This window comes from Cetorhinus maximus, chromosome 28, assembly GCF_964194155.1.
Source record: "Cetorhinus maximus chromosome 28, sCetMax3.hap1.1, whole genome shotgun sequence".
In the NCBI taxonomy this organism is placed as follows: Eukaryota; Metazoa; Chordata; class Chondrichthyes; order Lamniformes; family Cetorhinidae; genus Cetorhinus; species Cetorhinus maximus.
In genome coordinates, this window is record NC_135906.1 from 19,631,124 (window position 1) to 19,652,977 (window position 21,854).

General features: G+C 43.7%; 1 protein-coding gene across 1 annotated transcript; it reads right to left on the reverse strand.

Annotated features, from left to right (window-relative positions):
* Window positions 1-78: 78 nt before the first annotated feature.
* dcaf15 (DDB1 and CUL4 associated factor 15) lies at window positions 79-21,528 on the reverse strand. The gene is made up of 13 exons (XM_078531348.1): window positions 21,425-21,528; window positions 16,298-16,395; window positions 12,999-13,143; window positions 12,107-12,213; window positions 10,777-10,913; window positions 10,511-10,681; window positions 8,427-9,248; window positions 6,156-6,244; window positions 4,992-5,120; window positions 4,050-4,132; window positions 1,983-2,087; window positions 1,770-1,885; window positions 79-890 (listed from the first exon to the last, which is right to left on the reverse strand). Exons 1-13 carry the CDS (start codon window positions 21,497-21,499, stop codon window positions 835-837), a joined length of 2,133 nt encoding a protein of 710 aa, XP_078387474.1. The 5' UTR covers window positions 21,500-21,528; the 3' UTR covers window positions 79-834.
* Window positions 21,529-21,854: the final 326 nt, after the last annotated feature.

The following is a 21,854-nucleotide window of genomic DNA, read 5'->3' on the forward strand; positions in this document are numbered from 1 at the left end:
ACCACTTAGACCAATCTGGATGAGCCAGTGTGGATGTTCACTGTTAAAACTCCAAAAAGACCACTACTCACACTAAGCTTCGTTCTATATTTTATTGAAATTCACAGGGAGGAACACATTCATACTCAGCAACAGCTTAACATGGAATACAGTTGCACCACTCAGTACCTGCAATTCTGTCCAAACCAAGAATGCCGCAGGGTTCATTTTACTGAGGGGGAAAAAGCTCACCTTGCTGTGCAGGGTCCACATGGCCTCCAGTGACAGATACTGTCCCTGGTCAGAAAGAAATGAACTGGGAGGATTTAAAGAAGGAATGTAACCAGCTCTTTGCACTTTCAAACTAGATCCTAAATAGTGTTAAATATGACATAAACTACAGTTTAAAAAAAGATGAACACTCTTCAGTTAAGTGGCCTGTAGTCTCTCAAAGACATTCACATAACACAAACTAACAAAGTCCTAATTTGATGCTGAGGTAATGCAGATACCAAAACTTTGGTATGGGGGATGGCAGTAGTTGAGAGATATGTATCACCCTCAAAAAACCTAAAAATATTCGATATCTTGCACACACCTGGAAGGTTTTTTTAAAAAACTTTTTACAAAGTTTGTTTTTTTTTAAACCTCCAAGGGCCTGGCCTCATTGTTAGGCCTGAGAAGGAATGATTGAGAAAAAAAAAAACTGAACGAAGAGGTAGCTGCTTTAAAAAATATAAACTTTTTAAGCCATCGATTCTATTTGCGGCTGACTTTGTTCTTGAAACCCGGGCTCTTCATTCTTCCCTTTTAAAAAAATCGTTGGTGTGAAATGGACGATAGTAATAGTCACTGCTACAGAACAATCCACATGCTACGCCCACTGTCCGCCAAGCGCTTCAGCGAGCGACCTAGAGAAAAGCCAACATTTACATTGAATTCACCATGTTCCTGTCCTGTTCAACGTGGTTCTGAGGCCAGGATTTCAATACAGATCTGTCAATCAAACCTGAAATAATGAGGCCAGTCACTCACTACTGGCGGGCCAGCGAGACTGAAAACCAACACAATCAGAATGGCTGCGATTATTATTAGCTACTGGAAATGGTTCAAGAGGGCTCTAACATTCTGAAGTGTCATGTGATTGTCCATCCATATTCCCTTCCCACTGTGGGGCACTGGTCTTTGAAGATGCAATGCATGACACGAATGCAGAAAATCACATGCGGGGTGGGGCTACTCAAACTCGGCATGTAGCTCACTAGCTTTTTGTCCAAGGCCACTGACTGAATGAACCTTACTTAGGGGGAGCTGGCTGAGGAATATCACAAATGACTGCAGCACACAGTGACAGAGCTTGGGTACGCAAAAGGGATTTCCCACCCAGGGCACCCGATTTCATGATGCCTCTATCGGCAGTTGCAAGTGTAGACCAGGCACTTCCTCAAAGGAGGAGCAAGATGACAGCTACATGCCCAGGGTTTTCTGTTTTAACTGGAGCTCCTTCACACCACTCAGTACCTGCAATTCTGTCCAAACCAAGAATTCTGCAGGTTTGCAGAGTCAGAAAGCGAGAGGGGAACAGAACTGCATGCCACGTCAGTCAACATCCCACAGCCAAGCAAACTATGAATTGAACTGGCCTCGAGACCCTTGGAACTGTGTGCCTGGTGGGTGACGTGGGAGAAGGCAGCCTGCAAACGGCTCCAGGTTAGATCACATGCACCATTGTACTTCAATAAGTTTACATGCAAGAAAGGACCAGGTATACCCTCAGCATTAAAGCACACCTTTATGCAAGGCTTCATTTGTCATCCTGTTGACGTTGCGGAAGGTGCTTTCAGGAACCAGCCACCTCATTGCTATATCAACACAGCTTTTACGGAAGGTACTCCAAACACTGCCACTGTATAAAAGAAATGGAGAGAGAGAGAAAGGAATATTAGTCTAAATTTCCATTCATCGTGCAAGATGTTAATGGAAAAATGCACCATTTAACTTACCTTGTTTGCCCCTGTACAGCAGTTAAGTCACCAACTCCCACAGTTGCAAAGATGCCAGTATTTAGGTTCCATGTGCCCTTCAAACAAGTATGATAGGTCTTAGGTCTGAAAAATCAGTAATAGAGTTTGATAGTATTTCACAGTTACACACACACACCACAGCTTACTAACAGATGGGATTGGTTATAGGGAGAGGTATAATACTCATAACTAAACAGTAGCACACAACAGTTCCTGTGCTAGTAGTAGGGACATACTGAGAGATTTGCAGTGCGGTCGCTAGCCAAAGTTGAAGATTTTAGATTTAGAGCCATATTCTAGAGTTCTGGAACTCATTCCCTGAAAGGGTGGTGGAAACAGATTCAATAATAACTTTCAAAAAGGCAACTAGATATATACTCAAAGGGAGAAAATTACAGGGCTATAGGGAAAGAGCAGAGGGGTAGAACTAATTGGATAGCTCTTTCAAAGAGCCAGCACAGGCATGATAGGCTAAATGGCCTTTTTCTGGGCTGAAAGATTCTGCTTGATATTCTTTGAGGCCCAGGGGATATTTATGTGGAACAGCTGATAAAATGGAAGTGGCACGGTGTGCACGGTCTGTGAAAGGAGGAGGCTCAATGGGTCAAATGACCTATTTTCATGACAGAACTTACTCCAGTGTCATCAGGTAATTAAAATAAATCACAGCATCTCCATCCATTCTCATTCACAGGAATATCTGAGACTTTGTGCAGAAGGTAGGATTTTCACACCCAGACTAAAAGGGCAGCCTCATGTCCGTAACCTCCTCCAGTACTATAACTGTTGAGCTCTCTATACTCCTCCAGTTCTGGCCTCTTACACAACTCCAGCTGTTATCACTCCACACCATTGGTGACTGTGTCTTCAGATGCCTGGGCCCTAAGATCTGGAATTCCACCCCCCCCCCCCGCCCCCCGCCGACAAACCTCACCACCTCCTCCAAGATGCTCCTTAAAATCTACCTCCCTGACCAAGCTTTCAGTCAACTGTTCTAAATGTTCGTTTGGTGGGTGTCATATTTTGTTTGCTAAAGCTTCTGTGATGTGCATTGGGATGTTTTATGATGTTAAAGGTGCTCTGTGAAAGCAGATTGTTGTTACTCTGTTTACAGCACAGTGGTATCCTCAATTCCTGCAGTCTACAGTATTGCGACAGGGTTTACCATCTGTACCTGTATCCTATGGTAAACGTGTCTATACTTGAACAATTCCCAACTCCACTGTTCTCAAGTTTTAATCTCTAATTTTTCATGACTCACTATGTTGAACAGCTGTAGGAAGCACACTGCAATAGTGACAGTGAGAAACAGCATTTGTCTACACATACATACTTGCACGCTTTTGTACACATACGCATATACACACAGTTCACTTTTACATTGATCCGCAACTCCAGTTACACACTCAAGGGAATAGGTTAAAACATAACAGTGACAAAGTTTTTTAATCCCTAGATATGCTAAAAAGGACTCAGAAAAAGAGAGGGGGATATTTGTGCTCATCGAGTTATTAAAGGGTGATTGTACTGGGGAACAGAATAATTTCCCAACTCAGCCTCCCATCCCAGCATTGAGAATTCTTAGGTCAAGTACAACACAAACAGCAATAGAGTGGAGCGGCTCCAACTCTCTCCTAACAAAGTACCCAAGTCCACCATCAGAGAAGTCCCTACACTACCTTTTCTGAGCCTAGCCATCCTTGTGGTCACTCCGAGTCAGACTGGCCAGTTTTACATCAATCGATGCCAAACGGAGGTTTTAAATCCACAGGTATAGGCAAGAACCTCTACCAACTGGGCTCAAACTCACCAAACTCATTTCACATTGCAGCCTCAGATGCAACAGAGCGAGAAAACTTGCAACTCATCAGTCTGTGCTGGATTCAGATGCTGGAGCTGAAAGGTCAGTGTGTGAACCCACCCATGAAGTCCCTGAATGGAACAAACGTCAGATTTCCCAGCTCAGTGAAATGTGCAAGGCAGGTCTGTCCAGCCTACACTGTTTCAGAGCTGAACTGCACAAACTCTGAGGTTACTTTCCCTTACCTTATTTGTCCTTCTTCATCTGAAGGGTATGCCAAGAGCAGCAGTCCTATGTTAATGATGACGTGGTTGGTTATAGGGCACACCTTGAAACAGATCACAATCGTACTGGTGTTAATGACAGTCCCAAAAGCCAAGAAGCACAGATGAACTGCATTGAAAGTACAAATCTATCATCAGTCTTTTTACAGACACACTTTTCCCACACACCATAAGGCCTTTGAACGTAAGGTGTCCAAGAAACAATTCGATACAGAGAATATGGATTGAGGAATATGTTAAAAGAGTGTTAAAGGTGGGGGTGATCTGTGGCAAGTCGCTAGGCAGTTAGGCCTCAAGGTCTCCTGTCTACTCAAAAATGCTTGTGTTCTTATATCGAGCTGCTGAAATCCCTGGAAATGAATCAGCAGAAACCAGTCGTTCACCTCCTATAAGATAGGAAAATCTGGAATCTCAGTCATTCTTGATCACACTTAGACTACCCTTTATGGACAGTTTCAGAGTGGAACTGGCAATGACTTTACTACTGGCCCCTCACCTGGTCACAAATGGTGTGTGGGGTGCAGGGGAGACATCAGTTTAAAACAAAATAGAAATAAAAAACTGGAATTTGAAGAAAAACATGACTATTAATTTGCAACATGTGTAATGAAATGGGACTACTAACCAATGATGCTGAAATCCTAAAAATCTTTCCGACTCAAATTTATCCAATTTCAATTTCATGGAATTGATTTCTTGTCTGGAGACTAATTTATTTTACTGACAATAATCTTACCCAGCCTCTAGTTTCCTCCTCACTTAGGGTTCATCAGACTGAACGTCCCCGTGACTGGGTCAATCTATGAAGCGGCCATATGAAGAATCACTGTGAAGCCATGTCCTGTCATTCATCCCACATCAGGCTGTCCAAAGCACATGGCTTTTCAGTCTAAATCCACTTACCTCTAATATTACAATATCATAGTCACTGAAGGAACAGTATCGCTTTGACCAGGATGCGTCATTCCTTATAACCTCATTAATGACATATTCAAAGTCGAGCGTCAGCTGCTCCACAGTCAGGTACTTGCCCTGGAAATTCACAAGATGCAAGAGATGGGTTGCAGGGGTAGAGAGAGACACCAGGCACAAGGTAGTTACATATCTCTGTTAGCCACACATCTCGTTAAGATTTTTTCCTTATGGAAATGTAAAGCAGTGAAAGTATTTAAATCCATCCTCGCAGTCTCTCGGTAGAGCAGCCTCAACTGCACAATTGGCTAAGGACAATAGCTACCAGACCACATACATGTCAAACTGTGTCAGCTGTAGTTCAGTGGGTAGCTCTCTCACCTGAGTCAGAAAGTTGTGGGTTCAAGTCCCACTCTAGAGACTTCAGCCAAAAATCCAGGCTGACAATCCCAGCAATGAAGGAGTGCCAAACACCAATGTACATACAATACAATCGAGTTTACTTAGCATTGGTAATTATTGCAAACGCCCTGCAAGTTGCACATCATCATGATGAACAGTAAATATTAGTGCCTGAGTTATAATGTAATATTGCAGACTGACACAGCATATTTGCTAGGTTTTAATCACAAACTCAACTCATCCCAGTCTGCCCTCAATTATTTCACCAAGAGAAGAAAAATAACATGGGGCGCTAATACTTTCAGCCAAAAATAGCCAGTAATCAGGGGATCTGGTTTCGAAGTGTGTTTACAATGCAGTATTGTTGCTATTTAGAGAGTGCTGTTACTTCAGAGATTTACAAAAGAAATGCATCAAAACTAAAGCACTCAATGCCCTGCGATAGTGTAACTCAGATTACCCCTACCAGCACCACTGATAGTCTGCAAGTACCAGTGCTTCACTGTAGACAATGCAAAAGACAGTCTTCAAACAAATTTGCAAGAATGAAATCTAGAAACTTCCACTGCTGAGTTATTTTCACATTTCAATATTGTACATTCCACTGTTAAAATCACAGTGACAACACCCAGGTTGCTAAACAATACAGTCAGTGAAAACCTTGTGGCTGTTGGCAACCCAGTACAGTGCCACGATAACCGGTTTGTCCCCTTCTCAGCCAGAAAGGGTTACGTTGCAAGTGGGTTAAGTTACCTGATATGAAGCACTTTCTTTAACAGGTTTCAAATTCCTTCCCCTCAGGTCAGTCACTACAAAATGCAGTGAGATCTTATCATCATATCCTGTGGGAAACAAGATCTGTTTTAGTCTCCCATCATCAAGTTCCTCTAGGAGCAGCAAACTAATTATCGACGGTTGCAAGATTAAATCCTTCAAGATCCACAATCACAAAATTTAGTGAGCATTTTTTTTCTCTATATAAAAAAAGCGACACTTTCCTCAACTTAATCCTTCGATTTAACACTGCGCAAATATTAATGATGTAATAATGCAAACGAGCAAAGTTCCATCTACTTGTGTCAGAATTGCACAATTGGAAGACGAGGCAACACTGGCAATGGAAGCTACCCGATCACACTGTCACTGCTGTACTGCACTGGGAGTGAAGGCATTTTCAGCACAGACACCCACAAGAACATGGTTCCCACCCAGATGGAAGATGAAGTGATAATCTATCTGTTAATGGACAGCAGGCTTGCAAAATTTACTCTTTCACTGATTTAACAAAGTAGAGCTGCCTAGCCTAGCAGCAACAGTTTTTAACTGAATGGTGACATTGTCCCAGAATCACTAACACTGCAGAAAAGTTTAAAAACTAAAACTGAACAGAAAACTCAATTATTTCCTACAAACTGTAGCTGAGAAAATTATCGGGAAACATTATTACCAGCATTACAGATACAGGGCATAAACGGGATCATTTCTGGAAACAGATGGGATTTGGGAATATGGTGGCAAGTAGGGTTGAGATCAACAAAAGAAGAGATAAAATTAAGTGTGGAGAAAGGGGAAATCGAATCATAGTGCAGAATTAGGTTACTTGCGGACTTCAAGGCCTGGTCTGGGATAGGTGGAAAGAGTAGACCAAAGAGTGGGTGAAAATACTGGCGTTTAGAGTTCAGACCAGAGTTCAAATTCAGACCAGTACGACAGGATGAATGTTTCTCGGCAGTAATTGTTAAATGGGTTTGACCTGTCTCAGCACGTTTCCTGATTAACACAAAACTGTCCTCAACTCAACGACAGATGGACAGCCTCGTTCAAGATTACTGGTGCAGGAGCAGCGCTTTTGCTCTGTTTTCAAGATGTTTCTGAGCAACATCCCCCCAGGTGGTGTAGCCACGCAGTGACTAGGAATATGCTGCCCACAAACAACAGTCGGGCAGCGCATCAGCCTTAAAGAGACCATGCGATGCAACAAGCCGACCATACGCAGCAAACAGGAGTTAGGGGGAACATCGTCCAGGTGTTCATCTTTGGTTCTTGAAAAGAACTGTCCCAAGCAGCAGCACCTCAATCAGCACAACATCACAAGAATTTCAAAAATCGTTTAAAAAAAACAAAACCCAACAAATCTGGAAATTCTAAAATCTACATTAGAGACAGAGAGAATGCTGTTCTTCCCAGCCTGGGGCCGGTCAGTGTTTGTCAAGGGGAAATTGCAGCCTGCTTTGAGTTAGGAGATTCAACCAGGAACTGGCTCTGAAATAATATGCCTTATCCACCCACCTAAAAAAAATCATTTGCATAACACTTTTCACATCCCAGAGCACATCCTAGTGAATGAAGAACTTTAACTGCAATTGCTGATGTAGCGAAACATGGTCATCAAATTATGCATAGCAAAATCCCATAAATAGCAGCAGGGTGGTTGACCAGAACCTGCTCTGATGGTACAGAAAGCGCCCCATCACGTGGTCACTGGAGCTTCACTGAAAAAGTGATATGGGGTCTTTTGTGTCCCCCCGAACAGGCAGATTGGATCTCAGTTAACTGTCTCATTTGAAATGCAGCACCTCTGACAATGTAGCATGACTGCAGTACCACACTGATATGTCATCTTCATTTATGTGTTCAAGTCTCTAGAATGTCTCAGGAAGGTGTGATACACACTGATACACAATGGTGATGATTCAATTGGGAGAAGAATAAACTTAGGAATTACAAGGGATTTGATTAATGCTCACAATCACCAAAGGACAACCTTGCTGGTTTCTAAGCATTATCCAATATCCAATGCCAAAGTGACGAGTGTAAGTACCTGAGATCAAGTCCTCTGCCAATCCCCCTTTTGGCGAAATTGGGCACATTACACAGGAAGAGTTGAGAAAAGTTCCTTGGGATAAGGAAAGCAGCTAAGGCCAGTGCAGTGTCACAGGATTATTGTAAATTATGAAGCAAACAGCACAGTGACAACCAAAAATTGAGGCGTGACCAATTTCTTAGCAATTCTACCTAACTCACCATCATCATCTGCAGGCATGCCAGAAGGTTCCAGAACATAGTGCAGCTTTATGTAGTTCACGTAACCGGGGTCTGTTTGTGCAGTTTCATGTTGACTGGCAGTACTGTCCATTGTGCCTGACTCACTCTGAACTAACTCGCTTGCCATTTCAGTTCTCAGTTTAGCAGCAGATGATATACCATTATCCAGTGCAGGTTTCCCTGGTGCTGTACAGGTGCACCCTAATACAAGTGAAGGTGAATGCTTGGAGTTCAAGGCAGAATCAGAGGGATCTGCAACACAACTAGAACACTGAATCTCTAACTTTGCTTCGGAAGAACAAGAGGAGAGTGCGAAATCAGAAGTCTCACTTCCTTGTGTATTTAGGGCCTTGTGGCAGTCTTCTGTGAGTAGCCCTTGTGGGGCACCTTCCTTTGGTTTGGTTAAAGCTTCGTTCAAACTACACGATGCTTCTGTGGTGCTTGTAGCAGCTCTGGCTCGCCTGAAAATGTCAGCTGCAAACTCCTTCGCTTTACCTGTGGCGGAAGATCGGTCACATTGGGCATGGTGACACGCTGCCAGTACTGCATGCTTAGAGCTTTTAAATTCCCAGCTCAGCATTTCCTCAGGGCAGTTTTCAGTGTGCGCGTGGCTGTTAGTGTCAGCTTTGTGTAAGAGGCAGTCTGGCACTCCGTGGCTGGATGAAGGGTGATTCGCACCTTCACACTGCGAATAACTGGACATGTCCATTAATGGCGAACTTCGACTAGGATCCAGCTCACAGTGACCGGGAGGTGCAGTGTTTTCACCGCTCTTGCTGTACAGAATCTGTCCTTTCTCACCTGAAACACACAGAAAACCAAAACAGGATAGCAATTAAACAAATCTGAATTGGAAGAATTGTTGGTCAAGGCCGTGCGCAGGTTTTGTTATAAAAACACATGCATGGTGACTGTGGGTTCTGAGTGCCCTGACAGGAATTTTCCTCCTCGTTGGTCCTGAGTTTTTCTCTAGTTATCTGTCTTTCCCAGGAGATTCCATGCAGCAGTGGGAAGGGCAGGAAGAATCTGGTCAAGATGCTCCAGCCAGCACAAACATGGAGCAGGCTTGATGGACCACCTGCTCTTTTCCTGCTCACTATTTTTATCAATCAGAAAGACCTTCTAGCTGAATGTCACCATCATTGCCGAGTTAGTTGACATCAGCTGAAGGTGACAGTTTATGGGGTTACAATTAATCCCTATGGCCCTGGATTTGAGTTGGGAAATCCATTGACTGTGATGGGACGATGTGCGAGAGGACATGGTGAGCACGGTGAGGACATGACTGGACACTGTTAAAATGCCCAATAGGGAGAGAGAGTATTTATATCTGGACGCTGAGATTCATTAGAGAGAAAATTTGCAAAGTATTGATAATTATTATGAGGGAGTCAGAGTACAGCAGAGAGGTGTTAGTGCATTAAAAATAAGTGACTGTGATGCTCCTCTACAAAAAGCTACACCTTGACAACCTCAGAACATCACAAAGTGTTTTACAGCCAATTAAGTGCTTTTTGAAGTGTAGTCACTGTTGTATTGCAGGAAATGCAGCAGCCAATTTGTGCACAGCAAGCTCCCACGAACACCAATGTGATAATAATGGCAAGATAGTCATTTTCTTTTTGAAGTGATGTTGGCTGATGGATACCCATTGCCCAGGACACCAGGGAGAGCTCCTCTGTTCTTCTTTCAATAATGCCATGAGATCTGAGATAGCAGAAGGGCCTGGTTTTAACATTGCATCCAAAAGATGGCATCACCAACACCATTCAGTACTGCACTGGCAGTGTCAGCTTAGATTTTGCCCTCAAGTCTCTGGAGTGGGATTTGAATCTATGATTTTCTAAAGAATTAGCACTGAGCCATGGCTGACCCTTATTCATGCATCCAGATCCAGTAGTGGAGGGGAGGCTGCTCCAGTGATGGGGGAGGTAGGTTGAATAGATTTCTGCCTGGATGAAAATAATTTGAACCAAATATCCTCCCTTCTCTCCAAGTGTGACTAGCCCACTCACACATACTAGCTAGGTTCCCAAATGAACAATGACTGGTTGGAGCATTACCTGCTGTGTTTACAGATATTGCACAGGCTACCAGTGAGTAGCTGGTGTTGAGTAACACCACTCCATCTTTCTTGAGCTGAAAGGCAGGCTGAAACGTGGGGAAGGGATAGACCACCTGGTACTTTGTGTGAAGCATGAAGCCATGCTGTAGACAGTAGGCATTCTGCTCATCTGTAAAGCACACAACAGCAAGTTAGGTCTGTGCAATGTGAAATAATACAGCTTGAACACACATGCAACTGGGAAAAAAAAATCTTCTTTCATACCTGTGCTAAGCAAAGCCATGTCCTTACAGTCAGGACAGAACGCAAACGGCGGTGTAGCAACTGTTGTAATATAAATATCTCGATCATTCTCATCACTCATCACCATGTTTATCAGCAGATCATTCACTGAGCGAATGCTGGATTAAAAAGAGACTGAATTACATTTTCATTTGAGGTCAGAATATTATATTAAAAACAACTTGGTTGCAGGAAGAACAAAGACTCCGCCCACCCTCCTCCTCCTCATCCTGGGACTAACACTCATAACAAGCAGAAGTGAGTCACCCACACATCTTTCAGCAGCTGAAAGTGGAACAAAGTCCACGGCACAGGGTAAAACTAGAAAGGGGAAAAAAATTAAACTGTCTTTTGAAGAAAAAAAAGACAGAACAACAAGATCCTACAAATAGCAATAAAGTTTTAGGTGGTGTTGGTTCAGGAAGAAATATTTACAAGAGCACAAGAGTAACTCCCTCCTTCAGACAATGCTAAATACATCAACATTAAGCGGGTGGAGCTGTGGTTTAATGGCTCGGTTAATTTGTGTGCTCAAGTCTCCGGGGTGGGACTTGAACCCACAACTTTCTGACTCCGAGGTGGGAGTGCTACCCACTGAGTCAATTTGACAACTGACTACAAAACTCAGCAATTTTTGCTGCAGGAGTTAAGGGGGTTGAAAATTTTCAGAGAAGTAACTTCTCAACAGGATGGGAACACCAACCTACTTAAATGACATTTCCATTTATAAAGTCGAAGCAGACATTTTGAGTATTTCATTCAGTTCAAAGCACCGGACTTCAGGGAGGATATATCGGCCTTGGAGGGGGTGCAGCACATGGCTAAAAGGGTTAAATCAAGAGGATAGGGTACATAGATCTTATAGTCCCTCGAATATAGATGATTAAGAGGTGATCTCATTGATCAAAATGATTAGGTTTAAGATGATTAAATAAGATTAATAGGTAAAGAGAGAGAAACTATTTCCTCCGTTGGTGATGGTGAGTCCAGAACCATGAAATTAGACCTAGGCCATTCAGGGATGATGTCAGGATGCACATCTTCATACAAAGGGTATTGGAAATCTGGAACACTCTTCCCCCAGAAAGCTGTTGAGACCAGCCTCTACCCCTCCCTGTATGCAAGTTACGAGCTACACACAAGCAGACTCGTCTCCTCCATAACACACATCAACTGAAAATTTACAACCTGAGATTGATAGTTTTTTTGTTAGCAAAGGGTACCAAGGAATACAGAAACAAGGTGGGTAGATGGAGTTAAGATTAGCCAGGATCTAATTGAATGGCAGAACAAGCTGTAGAACAATACTTACTTGAACCCAAATACAATAAGCTTTGAGGGGTCGCTTGGCCATTCACACACCGTTAGATACAAGTCACTGTACACTTCCTGATCTTTGAAGAGATGCACTTGCCTCACCTAAAGTTCAACGAAAAATGGATTAAAACATTTTTTTTCTCTTGTAGAGTATCCTACTAAAAATGAGTATGGATTTAAGTATAGTGAGTGTATGTACGTGTGTGCGTGCGCGCGTGTACCCACGCGTACACACGTGTAGCATGTGAGAGAGAGAATGAGCGTATTTGTATTTGTTTGAAATGGAGGTCACTTTCTCCTTTAGGTCAACATGTGCCGGGAAGATGCCTAGTCCGCCAGGCACCAGCCTCTACTCCTCCCTGAGTGAGAGTTATGAGCTACACACAAGCAGGCTAGCCTCCTCTGAAAGACATGGCACAAGGAATCAGAGGCAGGGTGTCACTTTCTTTCATTCCCTGTCTCTGCGACCCCCTCCAATCATACAACCCTGAGATCGTTCCACTCCTCCAGCTTCAGCATTTTGTGGATACCCATTGCTACAACAGTGGCAGCCGTGTTTACAGTTTCTGGGCCCTAAGCTCTGGAATTCCCTCCCTAGACCTCTCAGTGTCTCTACCTCACTCTCCTTCTTTAAGACACTTCTTAAAACCCATCTCCTCACCAAGCTTTTCATCATCTGTCTTAGCATCTCCTTATGTGGCCCGATATCCAATTTTGTTTGATAATCGCTCCTGTGAAGTGCCTGTGAACTTTTAATATGTTAAAGGCAAGTTGTTGAGAAACGAAAATTGATAGAACGCAATACCAACAGACGAGAAAGAAAAGGAACGATGCCCAATCCAAGGATGTGTTCTCTATTCACAAGGAATTCAGTCTTTGGTACTCACCTTTTTCAACTTGTCATGAATGTTGAACTTCCACCAGTACAGGTAATACACATAGTATGGTAACTCGTCAATATCCTGCTCTGGCACATCCCTGGTGTAGGACAGCACATACCTACCGCATTTTGTAAAGCCAAGGAATATGTGGCTGTGACAAGGGAAGGGAAAAGGAAATTATGGAAAGATATTAAACAGTAGAAAGTAAAAACGACGGTAACAATTCCTGGTTAGTAGAAGATTTTTAGAACTGCAAAATTCAACAAAACATTCAGATACTTATGAAATTCACTCATTAAATTCGAGCATTATTATTTTGGGGACTGCCTAGTTTTTCTCCTCCTCTCCTGAAATCACCGGTTGTTTGCTTAGAAACAGCTCCATAGACACAGTTTGCCTTTTGTACTTTGCCCAGGGAATGAGAAGCAAGACCGCACTTCCTCCACTCGTCCTTTCTTGACAAATCTCATCACTGTATTGTGTGGGGGCTGTGGGGGAGGGGGAGCAGTTAGTGGATCACAGTTGAAACTGTTCTTATCCTCATACAGTGTAAAGTCATGTACCCCCGCAGTAGTCATTGCATTGTGCATTAAGAAAAGGTAGAATTTCCCTCTCCCTAACCTAGCGGAACTGAGCCCTATTCCAGTTTCTGTACTACTACCCAATGAGATCAGCTAACTCAGCTCAGGCCAAAGACCAGGAATTGAAACTGGCATCTTCCTGATTTGCAGGGCTCGCTTAACCAGGTCAGCCATGATCCAACTGAATGATGAAATAGGCTCAAGGGGCTGAATAACCTCCTCCTGTTCCTACTTACCTATTAGCCAAATTCTCTGAGCCTCAAGGAAACAGTTCAGCTCATTACTTCAAACAAACAGTTCTACGTTATGAGTAGCTGAGTTAAATTAGACTGAGGTGTGTCAGAGTTAGGGTGCAATTGTCCTGTAAATATGCAACAGACCACCAGAACATTATAATGCTGCCACAACCACCTGTTAATAAGCTACAGACTGTTGCTTGTCACCAACCCAGAGCGCAGCTTTGGAGAGATTTGTTAAGGGAAATCGAGTAATGACAACATTGCATGTTACCTTTATAAAACTGTCTGCGGTTTCAATGGGCCCACTCAATAAGTGAAAAACATTCCGTTCAGAAACTTTTACGCCACACGAGTAGTGTGATAAAATTAATCGTGACGTTCAGAGCCAAATACTAGAGAGACTAGTATATTCACTACATGTTGTCTGGGCCTACACATTAGCAGTGGGATTCTAGAGCATAACACAATGCATTTGTCTGAAAAATGCTCTCTCCTCTATTTTAGAACTGGCATGAGGCTGCTTAAAATTAAGGGTTGATACCCCTGCAGAATGGTGCAATGTTATTTAGCAAATTGTTGGTGCTGCGGGCTGACAAATCCCTTGGCTCTGGATGGGCTTCACCCTAAGGTCTTGAAAGAAGTGGCTAGTGAGATAATTGATACATTGATTTTAATTTTCCAAAACTCCCTAGATTCGGAAAAGGTTCCATTAGATTGGAAATTAGCAAATGTAACTCCTTTATTCAAAAAGGGAGACTGAAAGCAGGAAACTATAGGCCATTTAGCTTAACATTTGTCATAGCGAAAATGTTAGAAGCTATTATTAAAGATGTTATAGCAGGTTACTTAGAAAAAAATCAATGCAATCAGGCAGAGTCAACATGCTTTTGTGAAAGGGAAATCATATTTGACCAATTTATTGGAGTTCTTTGAAGGAGTTACATGTGCTGTGGATAAAGGGGAACTGGTGGATGTGCTATACTTAGATTTCCAGAAGGCATTTGATAAAGTGCCACATCAAAGGTTACTGTAGAAAATAAAAGCTCATAGTATAGGGGGTAACATATTGGCATGGATAGAAGGTTGGCTAGCTAACAGGAAGCAGAGGGTTGGCATAAATGGGTCTTTTCTGATTGGCAGGATGTGACAAGTGGTGTGCCACAGGGATCAGTGCTGGGGTCTCAACTTTTTACAATTTATATAAATGACTTGGATGAAGGGACCGAAGGAATGGTTGCTAAATTTGCTGATGACACATAGATAGGTAAGAAAGTAAATTGTGAAGAGGACATGAGGAGGCTACAAAGGGACATAGATATGTTAAGTGAGTGGGCAAAGATCTGGCAAATGGAGTATAATGTGGGAAAATGTGAAATTGTCCATTTTGGCAGGAAGAATAAAAAAAGAAGTATATTATCTAAATGGCGAGAGATTGCAGATCTCTGAGGTGCAGAAGGATCTGGATGTCCCGGTGCAAATATCACAAAAGGCTAGCACGCAAGTACAGCAAGTAATTAGGAAAACTAATAGAATGTTATCATTTATTGTGAGGGGAATTGATTACAAAAGTAGGAGGTTATGCTTCAATTGTACAGGACACTGGTGAGAACACATCTGGAGTACTGTGTACAGCATTGGCTTCCTTTTTTGAGGAACAACGTAAATGCGTTAGCTGTTCAGAGGTTTACTAGACAAATACCACGAATGGGTGGATTGTCTTATTGAGGAAAGGTCGGGCAGTGGAGGCAGGGTCGTTGAATATTTTTATGGTGGAGATGGGAAGCTTCTCGTTAGGCAAGAGAATCAAAGGTTATCGGGGGTAGATGAGAATGTGGAATTTGAAACTCAAACAGATCAGCCATGATCTTCTTGAATGGCGGAGTAGGCTCGAGGGGCCGAATGGCCTACTTCTGCTCCTATTTCGTATTATGTTAGGCTTGTATCTACAGGAACTTTGAAGAGTATGAGGCGACTTGATTGAAACCTTTAAGATCCTGAGAGATCTTGACAGGGTGGATGTGGAGAGGATGCTTCTTCTTGTGGGAGAATCTAGAACTAGGGGTCACTGTTTAAAAATAAGGGGTCGCTCATTTAAGACAGGGATGAGGAGAAATTTTTTCTCAGGGGGTTAAGAGTCTTTGGAGCTCTCTTCCTGAAAAGGCGGTGGAAGCAAAGTCTTTGAATATTCTTAAGGCAGAACTAGATAGATTCTTGATTAACAAGGGGGTGAAAGGTTATCAGGGGTAGGCAGAAATGTGGGGTTGAGGTTACAACCAGATCAGGCACGATCTTATTGAATGGTAGAGCAGGCTCAGGAGGCCGAGGCCTACTCCTGTTCCTAATTCATATGTTCGTATGCAGAGACACATACACTAATACCCCAGAGAATAAGGGCAATGGCTTGGGCCTAACATTATTTTCAAGTTAAATCAATGAATGAACCAAACTCTTCTTACATAAAAAGGTCAGGAAATGATTTACGTACCCAGCTAGTAAAAAATCATCGTCCACAATGTTCTTCAGTGGAACGCAAAGAATGGGAGGCAAATTTTGGAACATTCGATGAGAGAACTGCCCAGTTATCTGTGAGAGAGAGAAAAAGGTAACATATGTGTTTCTGGCCGAGAAAGAACCGCGTGACAATGGGTATTGGTTTGGACAAGGACTGGTTTCAAAAGGTTTGACACTTCACATTTACTGCAATCTCGCTTCACTTCACCTAACTCAAACTGCTGGAAAGGCTGTGATAATCGGAAGCTTGACCCACAATTCAGCTAAGTTGAAACTAGGATCAGGTTGTCCGCCCACTACTCTCTATAACACTCTCCTGTTCTAGAATTCGCGTGAGAAAACAGAATTGGTCAGAAAGATCCCTATAGGCTCGACTTTTAATTAATGAATTTAATTAGAGTGAGGGAAGTACAGGCCCCTAGAGCATCCCAACAATGCCACGAAACATTCCCTGCTGCAAAGTCTGTGTCAGAATATACATGTCCCGGTTGTTAGACTAAATTAAGTGCCTTCTTAATTTGCCAAGCCCATTAAAACCTGTTTTAAGAACCACTACAAGTGTGAGATAAATTTATCATTCTGTGAGAAAGCTTAATCCACGAAGAGCACCTCAATCATCAACTCCTCACTCTTAAATAGGTCTGGGAAAGGCCGCTACATTTTTTACCAATTCGTTTATCAAAAAGTTATAATTCCAGAAAATTCTCTACATATTGAAGGGTGAAAATTTAAACAGGGAGAGAGTCGAGAAGGTCATTGACCCAGCAAAGGAGAGGATTGGAAAATAAAAAGAGTAAAGCAGACCTGCATTTATATAGCACTTTTCACAGCCTCAGGATGTCCCAAAACATTTCACAGCCAATGGAATTCTTTTGAAGTGTAGTCACTGATGTTAAGCAGTGCAGGCACAGCAAGCTCCCAGAACTGCAATATGATAACGACCAGATAATCTGTTTCAGGGAATTGGTTGAGATAAATATTGGCCAGGACACCAGGGAGAACTCTCCTGCTCTTAAAAATGAATTTAAAAAAGGAGAGCACTTGAAAACTTAACTCCAAACATGTCCCCCTCCCAATTGTTGACACATGGCACTTTTCTCATTTTTACACCATACAATCTCAGTGACAGTGCCTATTCATGCTAAATTAGGGACAATTCTGGGCTGTAGTTGCATATTAATTAGGAACTACACTGAAACAACCCAAACTCATTTTACACAGAAGATACTTTCACATATTCCAGGGGTGAACTACTGTTTACAAACTCACTGCACGATTCAGTTCCTAATAATTGCATTGTTGTGGCAGGTTACACAATGGATTCCTTTTTGAAGTGCAGACACTTCTTGTAGAAACAACCACGGCAGCCATTCTCCATCAGCAACATTCCACTAACAGCCGTGACACAAATAACCAACCAAATAACCAGTACCACCAATCGTTAGTTTAAGAGAAAAATGTTGATCAGGGCACCTTGTTCTTAAACGTTAGCATCAAGTAGTTCAATGATTCTTGTGAAAGACAGCAGCTCTGATAATGTAGCACTCCCTTTGTACTGCAATGCAATGTTAGCTAACTCAAATTGTGTAGTTATGACTCAAAATGTTCAATCCAGATTGCTACCAACTGAGCCAAGTTGACCAGGATATGATATAATACAACAATGAGAGGAATATTAAGTGTTACTGAACTACACAATGTCCTCCCTTACTTCATGGAATAAAACTGCTGTTTACAAGGCAAACAGTGCTGGAAATATCTAGGATATGTTCTAGTAATGACACTTAATAGTCAACTTTCAAAGCTTTTCCCTTCTGCGAGTAACATTAGTGGCTGCAGCGCAGAAACAGGAGAGGGGGAGATGGTGACATAGTGATAATGTCACTGGACTAGTAATCCAGAGACCTAGACTAATGCCCTTGGGATACAGGTTCAAATCCCACCACGACAGCTGGTGGAATTTAAATTCAATTAATAAATCTGAAATCTGGCATAAACACTGGTCTTGGTAATGATGACCATGAAACTTTCATCAATTGTCCTAAAAACCCACCTGGTTCACTAATGTCCTTTAGGAAGGAAATCTGCTGTCCTTACCTGGTCTGGCCTACATGTGACTCCAGATCCATTGTAATGAGGTTGACTCTTACCTGCCCTCTGAAATGTTCAGTTCAACGGCAATTAGGGATGGGCAACTAATGCTGGCTTTGCCAGCGCCACCCACATCCAATGAAAGAATAATACATCTGGTAGATGTTGGTGTTTATGCTCTACACAAGCCTGCTCTCATCCTATCAGCATATCCTTCTATTCCTTTCGCCCTCGTGTTTATCCGGCTTCCCTTTGAAATGTTACAATGCTATTCATCTCAATGACTATGTGGAAGTGAGTTGAGTGCCTTCCATCAGTTGAAAGGTGAGGCAATCGGTCATCAATCTGGTCAATTACTGCCCATCAGTCTACTCTCCATCATTAGTAAAATGACGGAAGGTGTCACTGACAGTGTTAACAAGCTGCACTTACCCAGCAATAACATGCTCACTGATGCTCAGTTTGGGTTCCACCAGAGCCACTCAGCTTCTGACCTCATTACAGCCTTGGTTCAAACATGGACAAAAGAGCTGAACTCCCGAGGTGAGAGTGACTGCTCTTGACATCAAGGCCGCATTTGACCTGGCGTGGCATCAAGGAGCCCCAGCAATGGGAATCAGGGGGAAAACTCTCCACTGGTTGGAGTCATACTAGCACAAAGGAAGATGGTTGTAGTTGTTGGAGATCAATCATCTCAGCTTCAGGACATGACTGCAGGAGTTCCTCAGGGTGGTGTCCTAGGCCCAACCATCTTCAGCTGCTTCATCAATGACCTTCCTTCCATCATAAGGTCAGAAGTGGGGATGTTCACTGATGATTGCACCATGTTCAGCACCATTCATGACTCCTCAGATATTGAAGCAGTCCATGTCCAAGTGCAGCAAGACCTGGACAATATCCAGGCTTGGGCTGACACGTGGCAAGTAACATTCGTGCCACACATCGTGCCAGGCAATGACCGTCTCCAACAAGAGAGAATCTAATTGTCTCCCCTTGACATTAAATGGCATTACTGTTGCTGAATCCCCCATTATCAACGTCCTTGGAGTTACCACTGAGCAGAAACTGAACTGGACCAGCCATATAAATACTGTAGATACAAGAGTAGGTCAGAGGCTGGGAATTCTACAGTGAGTAACTCACCTCCTGACTCCACAAAGCCTGTCCACTATCTACAAGGCACAAGTCAGGAGTGTGATGGAATGCTCTCCACTTGCCTGGATGAGTGCAGCTGCAACAACACTCAAGAAGCTTGACACCATCCAGGACAAAGCAGCCCACTTGATTGGCACCCCATCCACAAACATTCACTCCCTCCACCACTGACACACAGTAGCAGCAGAGTGTACTATCTACAAGATGCACTGCAGGAACTCACCAAGGTTCCTTCGACAGTGCCTTCCAAACCCATGACCACTACCATCTAGAAGGTCAAGGGCAGCAGTCACTCACCATCCTGACTTGGAAATATATCACCGTTCCTTCACTGTCGCTGGGTCAAAATCCTGGAACTCCCTCCCTAACAGCACTGTGGGTGTAACCTACACCACATGGACTGCAGCGGTTCAAGAAGGCAGCTCACCACCACATTCTCAAGGGCAATTAGGATGGGCAGTCAAAAGTGCATTGGAACACTCCCCACGTACCTGGATGAGTCTAGCTCCCATAACACTCAAGAAGCTCAGCACCATCCAGCACAAAGCAGTCCCCTTGGTTGGCACTCCATCCACAAACATTCACTCCCTCCACCACCGACACACAGTAGCAGCAGTGTGTACCATCCACAAGATGCACTGCAGCAACTCACCAGGGCTCTTTCGACAGCACCTTCCAAACCCGTGACCTCTCCCAACTAGACGGACAAGGGCAGCAGATGCATGGGAGATCCCGAAAGTTCCCCTCCAAGCCACTCACCATTCTGACTTGGAAATATATCGCCGTTCCTTCACTGTCACTGGGTCAAAAGCCTAGAACTCCATCCCTAACAGCACCGTGGGTGCACCTACACCACATGGACTGCAGCAGTTCAGGAAGGCGGCTCACCCACCCACCCACCCACCCACCCACCACCTTCTCACGGGCAGACGAGCCATGAACGCTGGCCCGGCCAGCGACGCCCACATCCTGTAACAGAATTTTAAAGAAGATTTTGGATTAGCAGCAAACACGTTGCAGCTTGTGAAGAGGGCAGGAAATAGCAGCTCCCAAACCACACTCCATTCCTGACACCACTACAGGCTTTCAAAAAAATAAGAGGGAGGGAGGGGGGAAATCAATGCACAACATTAAACATCAAGGTTACCAACATGAAAATTTCTGTACTCTCATTGTAAATCCATTTCAGGGGAGGGAGGGGAATCAATGCACAACATTAAGCATCAAGGTTACCAACATGAAAATTTCTGTACTCTCGTTGTAAATCCATTTCAGGTGAGGTGAGGTGAGGGGAGGTGAGTGGGAAAGAGCAGTGTCCAACATGGAAACAAAGGAATCTCATAGGCAAACACTGATATATGGCAATGCAATTTCAAATCAATTCGCAAGTGGGCAAGTTTGCAAACTCTCACACACAGGCCTGGACGAAATGAATGCTGAAAGCCAGTGGGGCAGACAACCTTTTCATTTACACAGCCTGGCAGGGTTGATTCCTGCAATTGTGATGAATTGGGAGCACTTTAAATAAATAGTTACAACAAAATATATATATATATCTATCTATATAATATGGTGATGGGGACCAGCAGCAGGTTTCTATTATAATTGCATGAACATCCATCGTTTTGAGTTGTCCTGGTGTATGGAAAGTGGTTGTAATGATGATATTTTGGTGATGTTCTGAGCTTGTTGCTGTGGGTGAGGGGGAGGATTTGCTGGAGTTTATGTCCCTCCCTCCTCCCCCAGTCAGTCAATCCCAGTTTTACAGCTTTATTCGGCGGCTTTTCACCCTGCAAAACGCACATTTAGTATCAGCAGATGTTAACTGAGCCTGTCCTGCCGCCCATTCCAGTACCTTCAGCCGGTATAAGTTCCTCAGGACATTGCTTTTCTTCCTCCCACTCGGACGCTTGTTCCAGCTCGGCGCCATCTTCTCCTCCTCCTCCTCCTCCTCCACTCCACCGCGCAACCCAACCTCGCCGGGGGCGGGGGGGGGGGGCGGGGCGGGGGCGGGCAGGCAATGGCCCCGCCCACCTCCGCTCCCTATTGGCTACTTCACGTGCCCGGCGCCACTTTTCCTTCGTCCACCTCCGACGTCAATCATTGCCGCCTAGCGAGTTAGGTTGAGGCAGTGACTCCTCCCCCTCCCCTCGGTTGCTAGGTTAGCGCCCTCTGCAGGGCGGGGCAGCGCAGCGCCCCAGAGGCCAGTCCAAACAGAGCACAAGGGCCAATGTCTCTGGTGTTCCAACCAGCCTTCATCTTCCTCCTCCTCCTTCAGGTGCCAA